This window comes from Scylla paramamosain, chromosome 41 (assembly GCF_035594125.1).
Source record: "Scylla paramamosain isolate STU-SP2022 chromosome 41, ASM3559412v1, whole genome shotgun sequence".
Classification (NCBI taxonomy): domain Eukaryota; kingdom Metazoa; phylum Arthropoda; class Malacostraca; order Decapoda; family Portunidae; genus Scylla; species Scylla paramamosain.
This window is the reverse complement of record NC_087191.1, coordinates 9,381,967-9,391,966: the sequence shown is the minus strand read 5'-3', so window position 1 is coordinate 9,391,966 and position 10,000 is coordinate 9,381,967. Positions and strand designations below refer to the sequence as shown.

Genomic DNA, 10,000 nt, shown 5'->3' with positions numbered 1-10,000 from the left:
CATAAGTTTCGTTCTAATCTACCTTGTGTTGTTTCATATTCTGTCTTGTCTGTCTGTTATTTATTTTGTGTATTGTGTTACCTACTTTGTCTTGCTTGGAGTTTATCGTCTTTATTATTTATTATGTGTTTATCTTATCTAAATTTGTGTCTATTATTCTACTGTTTATTCCACTTTACTTCTGCTTTTACGTCTTTATTTTGTTACTTTACTTGTTTTAAATTTACTGTTATGTTACTCTTAACTTGTTACCTTTGTTTACTTCCGCATATAATAATAATAATAATAAAAATAATAATAATAATAATAATAATAATAATAATAATAATAATAATAATAATAATAATAACAGTAATAATAGTAATAATAATAAACTAAAATAGCAAAACTATAAAATTCTTTCCCTTACAACAAAAAATGCATCACATCACTTTACATTAAAAAAATAATCATTGAAGGCTTCCTCACCTCCCACGCACACACACACACATATATAATAATCCTTTCAACAATATGATACCGCGCCACTTCACGGTCTATCATTTTTACACACTATAACATTTACCACGTTAAAATTTGCACTCCCACGCCTTCATTTCTGTATATTACAAGCTTCTTTTGCCTTTATTGATCGACCTCAGAAATACTAGGTAATGAATATAGATACTAAGAATCCTTAAATAACTGTTTTAAGCATGAATAACTTTTCTTTTATTTGATTAGTAGTGAAACATGGCCTCTGCTTCACTCTTGGTTCACGACACGGTTCATGAAGCACCTCAGATAAAGGTGTGTATTCTGTAACACTGCTGCCGCATCACTACTGTTTTCCAAAGCTACAGAGATCATTAGCCAGGTTCCCACGAGTGTTTCTTCTGTTAATAACGTGGAAATATTCTTGATTTGTCACTAGAATCATAAAAAACATCCTTAAAAACATGTATAACCTCACCACGACTATTTTCTAAGGCTACCTACATGATTAATTGGGTTTTAACGAGTGTTTCTCCTGTTAACTATGTTGAAATCTTCTTTATCTGCCACTAGAACCATAAAAACATCCTTAGAAACACTTGTAACTTCACTACGACAATTTTCACAAGTGTTTCTACATGTCAACAATGTAGAAACCTTGTTAATCTGTCACTAGAACATAAAACTCATCCTTAGAAAACCACATCTCCAAATATACCCAGCCTTTTGAATGTAGTGGTGCGGCGAAAGTGTTTCAGAATACAGTCCACACGGAAACTTGTGACGGACTGAACCAAGCGGACATGAACAAACAAACTGTCGCCTTATGTAAGTAAAAAAAAAAAAAAATAATAATAATCCTAGAAAATGATCCGCTTAAAAAATATATATGTGTCCGTTGGCTTCACTCTCCCACTCGCTAATGCTCCGTGGCGGCACAGCTTCCGCTCCTCAATAGGTCACCTCGCGGGTCAGAGGTCAAAGGTCAACGCTCTTTTCCCTGAACAACTTACGTTCACTAAATTATTCATTTATGTGGCCATGTTTGCACATTTTTGCGCTCTCTCTCTCTCTCTCTCTCTCTCTCTCTCTCTCTCTCTCTCTCTCTCTCTCTCTCTCTCTCTCTCTCTCTCTCTCTCTCTCTCTCTCTCTCTCTCTCTCTTGAGAAGTCGGCTCATGGATTTCGCATACAGTTTGGAGAGAGAGAGAGAGAGAGAGAGAGAGAGAGAGAGAGAGAGAGAGAGAGAGAGAGAGAGAGAGAGAACAGAGCAAAGCAAAGCAAAAAAGTATATAAAAATCTCCTCATATGATTCGTAGAGAGAGAGAGAGAGAGAGAGAGAGAGAGAGAGAGAGAGAGAGAGAGAGAGAGAGAGAGAGAGAAAGATGGGGGGAGAAACTGTAACAAACACATATGGAAGCGAGGAATCAAAAGGGAGAGTTATTTTTCACTTAACCTTCTTGTCGATACGAATGTCAAAGCTTCCTTCCACATAACGCTTGCAAACACAGAACCCACTTAATGTTTACGTAAAATATTCCCTGCAAAGAAAAAAATACCTGAAGGGAGAGAGAGAGAGAGAGAGAGAGAGAGAGAGAGAGAGAGAGAGAGAGAGAGAGAGAGAGAGAGAGAGAGAGAGAGAGAGAGATTTACGAGGGGTTGCTGGAGGGGAGAGCATAGGTATTATTAATTATTTGTAGTCATCCCCGTCAACTCTGCCTTCCATTCTATTACTCAGAGAGAGAGAGAGAGAGAGAGAGAGAGAGAGAGAGAGAGAGAGAGAGAGAGAGAGAGAGAGAGAGCAGAGCAAAAAAGTCCTTCTTTAAAAATCTCGCATGATTCGCAGAGAGAGAGAGAGAGAGAGAGAGAGAGAGAGAGAGAGAGAGAGAGAGAGAGAGAGAGAGAGAGAGAGAGAGAGAGAGAGAGAGAGAGAGAGAGAGAGAGAGATTTCCTCGCACACTAAAGTGCAACATTGGAAGGCAAACATTACAATTATGGTCTATATTTGCAGAGTGAGAGAGAGAGAGAGAGAGAGAGAGAGAGAGAGAGAGAGAGAGAGAGAGAGAGAGAGAGAGAGAGAGAGAGTTTTCCTAGTGTGAGAATGACGGATATTTGCTTTCAAACCATTTTTCCTATACCTCTATTACCACCTCCACCACCACCACCACCACCACCACCACCACCACTACCTCCTTCTCCTCCTCCTCCTCCTCCTCCTCCTCCTCCTCCTCCTCCTCCTCCTCCTCCTCCTCCTCCTCCTCCTCCTCCTCCTATTCTAATTAAAGTACCATAGATACAAAAAGTTTAGAAAAGTTCATTAGAGTGATTAGAGAGAGAGAGAGAGAGAGAGAGAGAGAGAGAGAGAGAGAGAGAGAGAGAGAGAGAGAGAGAGAGAGAAGGAGGTACAGTAGAGATTAATATTTGTAATCAAGCATGGAGAACAGAAATAGAATAAAGGGGAGGATGAAAAGGGATACAAGAGAAATCACACACACACACACACACACACACACACACACACACACACACACACACACACACACACACACACACACACATGTTCAATGACACAGGAATAAGTGTAAGCGTAGTGGAGAGAGAGAGAGAGAGAGAGAGAGAGAGAGAGAGAGAGAGAGAGAGAGAGAGAGAGAGAGAGAGAGAGAGAGAGAGTTTTGCAAAATATTTCGCAATCATTTGTCGAGGTGGAAAAAAAGAAAAGAAAAGAAAAGAAAAGAAAAAGAGAAACATTAACTTTTTACACTAGAGCAGAAGTATATAAATAAATCGCAGTTGTCACGGGAATTTTCTTTATTTTTTGTTGGTCCAAAAAAAATAAGAAGAAAAATGATGAAATATAATCATACTGCCAACGAAAAAGAATGTTGGAAGAATAGAAAAAAAAAAACGATGGAGATAAAAAAAGAAAGAAGCGAAACTAGAAAAGGATTTTATTGAGGCAATATAAAATTCTACACGTGTCGAATGAGAGAGAGAGAGAGAGAGAGAGAGAGAGAGAGAGAGAGAGAGAGAGAGAGAGAGAGAGAGAGAGAGAGAGAGAGATTACATCTTTTCGAAGTAATATATGGAGAAAAAACAACTTTTCACGAGCGAGAGAGAGAGAGAGAGAGAGAGAGAGAGAGAGAGAGAGAGAGAGAGAGAGAGAGAGAGAGAGAGAGAGAGAGAGAGAGAAACAGGAAATAGCACTAACTACCAACCTCACCTCGTTCACCTTGTTTACCTGACCTCTAATAATTACCTGTGTCTTAATTACCTGTCTAATCAACAATATTCTAGAAAAAAAAAAACATGGCTGATTTTCCCCTGCAATGGCCTTCAGTTTTTCCTCCTTGTGTCATTGCGGAGCTGACGAACGAGGCTGTTAATTATGAGGCTGCTTTATGTTATGTTAATGAGGGAAGGTAGCGAGGCATTCATTTTGGGTGAATTGTTGTTACTCTCGTTTTGGAATACCTGGATTGCTTTCTCTTTTCTTTTCTCTCTCTCTCTCTCTCTTTTTTTTTTTTTTTGTGTGTGTGTGTGTGTGTGTGTGATTTATCTTGCTTTGGTTTGTGATTGTGATTGTGATTGCAGTGGTTGGTAGATGAATGGGTTTGTGTGGTTAAAGTTTTTGTCATTTATTTATTTTTTTGTTTGTTTTATTAATTTTTTTGTTTTATTTATTTATTTTTTTTTTTTGGGGGGTTTGGTTGAGGTTTGACTATGTATGTATTTATTTTTTTTTTTTTTGCGTTATCTTGTTAATAAAGCTTGGTTATTTATTTAATTATTTATTTATTTATTTTTCGATATTAGTGTTTTTGTCTTTGAATCTGTTTTGAAAATTGATGTTTTTAGTTTTTTTGAGATTTTTTTTTATTTCTTGTAATTATTTTTGAAGAGATCAGTGTTTTTTTCGTGAGTTTTGTGCTGAAAATCTCTGTATTATTATTTCTGTATTTCTGTATTCATTTAGTTTGATTTGCTGATTTGAATTCTACAGTGTTTTTTTTTTTTCTTTAACCATTTATTTATCATTTTACATTTAACGTGACTTTAGTAATTTTTGGCCATGTATACATTTCTTCTGGCTTTTCGTATAATTGTTCTTCGAAAGGTTAATATTTCTTTATGTTCTTTATAGCGACGAAAAATTCTGCATTATTTGTATGAATTTTGTTTGAGTGTGATTTATTTTCTTGGGTGTTTTCCTATTTTATATTTATTTTGATCCTTTGACGTGGATGTTGTGCAGTAATTTTCAGTGTTCTCGTATTAATTTCCAGAGATCAACATGAATTTCCATAACGTGTGTTTAATATAATGCCATAAACATTTTTCTTGACTGATGTTTTTTGGGGCAAATTGTTCAATACGTGCCAGCCCAGTGTTTAATATATGAGAAGATGCAGAATAAGTAAAATCAATATATACACTGAAACAAAGTAAAATAGTGAAAGGGCCAGGTAAATTCCGAGTTGTCCTCTTTGAAAATGCAACTGAAATGTGAATTATTTTGCAACCATTAGAGGAATTCAACACGTAAAGAAAACATTGAACGTGTCCAATATTTCCACGTCTTGTCTGCCATGCAAAAAAAAAAAAGAAAAAAAAATGAAACAAAACAAACATGACGAACCACAACAAGCAACAACACAATAACACAACACCACCAGAAGTAAAGGAAAGGGTTAAAGTAAAACAGGACAAAAAATGAAAAAAAGAAAAAAAACGTAAAAGAAAAGAAAAAAAAAACACAAAAGCCACAGAACTGGAGGCGACATGAACCGAGGTCTTGAGATGGTAATGCAGGGAAGGGAAGGGGAGAGGGAGAGGAGGAGGGAGGGAGGGAGGGAGAGAGGGAAGGAGGGAGGCTAATGGAAGAAGAGCGCGTAGGGAGTGACCTAACAGAGAAAGGAAAGAACCAGCATATGGTAGAGAAATGGGTCTGGAGGGAAGGGAGGAAGGGGAGGGGGTGTGGAGGGGTTTAATGGGAGGGAAAGGTAGAGTGAGGGGAGCGTGTGAGGGGAAAGGGGAAAGTTGTGTCTCGTCCCTTGTGTAGGAAAATGTGTGTTTTTTTCCTTTTTTCTTTCTTTTCTTTCTTTTTACAGTCCAGCCTTGCCAGTAAAACCGTGACATAACTCCTGACCCTTGCTCTTACTCAGTCCCAATACTCTCTCTCTCTCTCTCTCTCTCTCTCTCTCTCTCTCTCTCTCTCTCTCTCTCTCTCTCTCTCTCTCTCTCTCTCTCTCTCTCTTTCCATTCTTTCTTCCCTTCCTTTTACGTTGGGTTTCTCTATTCATTCTCGTTTTCTTCCTCCTCCTCCTCCTCCCTTCTTCTGCTTCAGTGCCTTATTCCCCTCTCCTCACCTTCCTCTTTTTATTTTCTCTCTCTCTTTCTCTCTTTCTCCCTCTCTCATCTCTTGTTTCTTTATTCCTTAACCATATGTTGTTGTTTTTTATATTCTGTCTTCCCTGTTCTTCTCTTTCATTGTATTATCTCTCTCTCTCTCTCTCTCTCTCTCTCTCTCTCTCTCTCTCTCTCTCTCTCTCTCTCTCTCTCTCTCTCTCTCTCTCTCTCTCTCTCTCTCTCTCTCTCTCTCTCTCATATTTATGTGCTTTTCTTTTACTCATGTTTTGCATTTTCTTCTTATTCCCCGCTTCTTATCTCCTTTATCCTCTTCTCTCTTTGCTCTCCTTTTTTTCATCTCCATCCTCTCATCTCCTCGCCTTCAACGCTCCTATCTTCTTTTGTTTTTCCCTCCCTTCTCTTCTTCTTTCCCTTAACATCCTTCTGTTTCTCTCTCCATTTGTCTGTGCTTCCTCTCATGCTCCTTCCACTTTATTTTTTCTCTCCTTTTCCTTCCTTGCTTGCCTGTTTCCTTCCTTCCTTCCTTCCTTCCTTCCTTGTTTCCTTCCTTACTTCTCTCTCTCGTTCCCTCAGACCCTCGACCTGGAAAATGGACTGGATCTTCAACAAAACGTACACACACACGCACACACACGAGAGAGAGAGAGAGAGAGAGAGAGAGAGAGAGAGAGAGAGAGAGAGAGAGAGAGATTTATCATATTGTGTTCAGAAAGACCTAGAAGCAAGAAATAAAGAGAAGGAGGGAAAAAGAATAAATAAGATCACCACCATTGTCATCAACAACAACAACAACAACAACAACAACAACAACAACAACAACAACAACAACAACTACTACTACTACTACTACTACTACTACTACTACTACTACTACTACTACTACTACTACTACTACTACTACTACTACTACTACCACCACCATTACTAGAACACTCAGGAACACACCACCACCACCACCACCACCACCAACAACAACAACAACAACAACAAATTTATTCGTTTTCAAGATAACATTCTACGGTCGATTCCCTTTTTATTATTTTTCTGTCTCTTTTTCTCTCTTGTTGCTTTTCCTTTTATTTTTTTCCATTTTTTTTTCATTTTTCCCCCGGACAAGCCGATGTGGGCGTTTAAAACAGCCTCGCTTTGTTTTTGTTTTTTGTTTTATTTTTTCATGGTGGGGAGGAGATGCGGAATGCGCGTTTCTTTTGTTTCAAGCAAATAATAAAAGAAGACAAAAGAAGAGCAAAAGCGCAAGAAAGGGTCGCAGGCACGATTACCTTTTTTGTGTAATCCACGGCTAGAATAGTAAGTAATGGATATTCTGAGATATGTATATATATATTTTTTTTCAGTGTATTTTTTTTTCTTTTCTTTTTTTTTGTCGGAGGTAGGGTTTTATATTTGTGTAATCCACGACAGATTAGTAATGTAAATTCTTATCGTTTGTGTTATCTGCTCCAAAAATTATGGACATTTTTTTTTTTTTTACTATTTGTGTAATGTTTTCTAAAATTAATAACGTACATTCTTTGCTATTTGTGCAATTATTTATTTGTGTAATCTTCGACATAAAATAATGAAATATCTTAAATACATTTTTTTTTAATGGAAGTAATTTTTTACTAGTAACTTTTATATATTTTTTAGCGTAATTTTCGTGTGATTTTTTTGTGTAATTTGTAAGCATGATTATTTATTTCTGTAATCTGCTAAAAGTAACAAATTCTTATCGATTTGTGTAACCTGTTGCAAAAATAATGTTGAAAAATTTTTTGCTGCATTATTTATTTGTATAATCTGCTCCAAAAATAATAGAATTTGGATGTAATTTTGAGTATCATTAAAAGTTAAGGCGATTATCTCATGTAACTCTTCCCCACAGAAATGGAAAGTATTGCTATATAATTTCCTCTTATCTTTTTCCTACATCTTTTTTCGTATGTAATTCTTTTTGGTATTATTTTTTTTCCTGTACATAAACCAGAATTCTCAGTGTAATTTTTCTCTTTTACCTTTCTTTCGCATGTAATCATTGTGTTTATTATTATAAGAAATAGTGGAGTAGATGATTAATGTATGTAATTATGTGTAACTCCCGAAAAAAATTGAAATCTTACTTAATACCCCTTCTACTTTTTTCCATATGTAATCCTTGTGTGAATTTGTACAAAAAATATGGAAATAGACAACTATTGTGTGTCTTTATATGTAATCCTCTTAAATGGAAAATATTACATTATAACTTGTTCCTTTCTGTATGTACTCGTAATTATTGTGTATGTTATTACAAGAAACTGATTGGATTCACCTTAGACATGTAATCCTATGTAATTCTTATAACTAGAAGTAGAAAATCTTACAATATAACTCTTCCCTCGTATGTAACTCCTGTGTCTATTAATACAAGACATTGCATGGACTTGTATAATCCTACGTAATTCTTCCAACCAAAATAGAAAACCTTGCAGTATAACTCTCACATTTCTCTCTCATTTTTTCGTATATAATTCTTCCATATCGTTAAGGCCTATTGTGTAAGGCTCTTTTTTTCTCTCTTTCTTTTTATTTTACCTTTTTTTCTTTCGTCAGTTCAACTTGATTGGCGAAGCGGGCAAGGTCTGCTCGGTAACTATATTTTTGTATATTTTCCCTTTTTTACATTCTTTTATTTCACCAAACGTTATTACTTTTTCCAGATAGAGGGTCGGTCGAAGAGAAAGGCAAAAAAACGGAAAAAAATGGAGAACGGACGGAGAGGCGGGCGGACAGACCACAACCAAAATGGAAAAAGAGAAAGAGACAGGAAAAAGAGAGAAAGTAAGTAATATTTCAGATTTCTTTTTTTAATATAGTTTGGGGAATCATCGCCACTTTCTTTTCACTTTTAGTTTTTTTTTTTTTTGGAGAGTGAAATAAAAGAGATTGAGTTTTGGGAAGCATTGTGTAATCTTGCAAGTGATTATGGCTCTTGTTTTATTTGTTTATTTATTTTTTTGACCATTGAGGTAAAGGAAGGTGAAAGAAAAAAAAGGTGAAATTGAAAGTATTGACTGAATGATAAAAAAAGAAAAAAGACAAAAAAGCGAGAAATGGATTTATCTTGTCAGGGATTATGATTCTTGTTTTGTAATTATTTGAGGCAGGAAGGAGTAAGGGAAGGTGAAAGAAGAAAAGTGAAAAGGAAGGTTGAAAAATAATTGGTTAAAAAAAATATGTAAAGCAAGAAGCGAACACAGAATGAAAGAGACAAAGGTCATAGATTGTAAATAAACTTCGAAGTAAAAAGGATATTATGAAAAATTGAGAAATTAAGGTAACAGCTTCATTAAGGAAAATTACAAAGAAAATGTTGAAAGAAGCAAAGAGAACGTAATACAGGATTAAAGAATACGCGGTAATGAGCTCAAAATTAACCTGAAAATAGCAAAAAAGAAAAAAGTAAAAAAAAAAACGATAATTAAAAAAATAGTTTAAGAAATATAGAACCAAAGAAAGAGGAAGAGAAAACTCCTTAGCTATTTAAGACTTTTATTACACTTTCCATTTCAAACAATCCCTGAGTAAAATAAGGATAGGAAAAGAAAAAAAAAGTGAGGTAGGAGCTAATGGAACAAAATTTTCGCCTACTTGTTTCTCATGATTGTTCCTGAGACGAAGTACAGCAACATCTTCACCTGCCCTCTACACAAACGCATCCTCTTCACTCACGCACAACGCAACCAATCCTCCTTTTCCTTTCGTCCTTGCCTTCCATTCACCTTAACGTGGGAGGAACAAATGAAGAGACCAACAACCAGCTGGCCAATTCTATCCTTGTCTTTCATATCCAAAACCACCTGTACACACACACACACACACACACACACACACACACACACACACACACACACACACAAACAGACAGACAGGAAACCTTTGTCTTTTCTTTTTGGTGAGATAATTCTCCCTTTTTTTTTATTTTCTTCTCTTTCCCCCACGTTGTATTGTGGTTCCTTGTGAATATATACTGACGCCTGGCTTGCTTCGTCCCCCGCCAGAATTTGTCCTTACACCGCTTTGACCAACTAAGCGAAAACACGAATATTTCCACTGAATTCACTCCGGGTACTGTGCGTGTGTCAGCGAGGCGAAATTGAGACGTTAATTGAAACTTTGTCT

The 10,000-nt window shown here is 36.2% G+C and overlaps 1 protein-coding gene across 5 annotated transcripts in view; it reads left to right on the top strand.

Annotated features, from left to right (window-relative positions):
• The window catches only part of LOC135092941 (uncharacterized), a 393,086-nt gene that overhangs the window by 274,185 nt on the left and 108,901 nt on the right, over positions 1-10,000 (top strand). For all 5 annotated transcript variants that reach the window (XR_010263124.1, XM_063991756.1, XM_063991753.1 and 2 more), the window contains one exon: positions 8,539-8,659. Coding sequence is in view for 4 of the 5 variants with exons in the window: in XM_063991756.1 (XP_063847826.1) it covers positions 8,539-8,659 (121 nt within the window). In the remaining variant the exon portion in view is untranslated. The remainder of the gene's footprint in view (positions 1-8,538; positions 8,660-10,000) is intronic.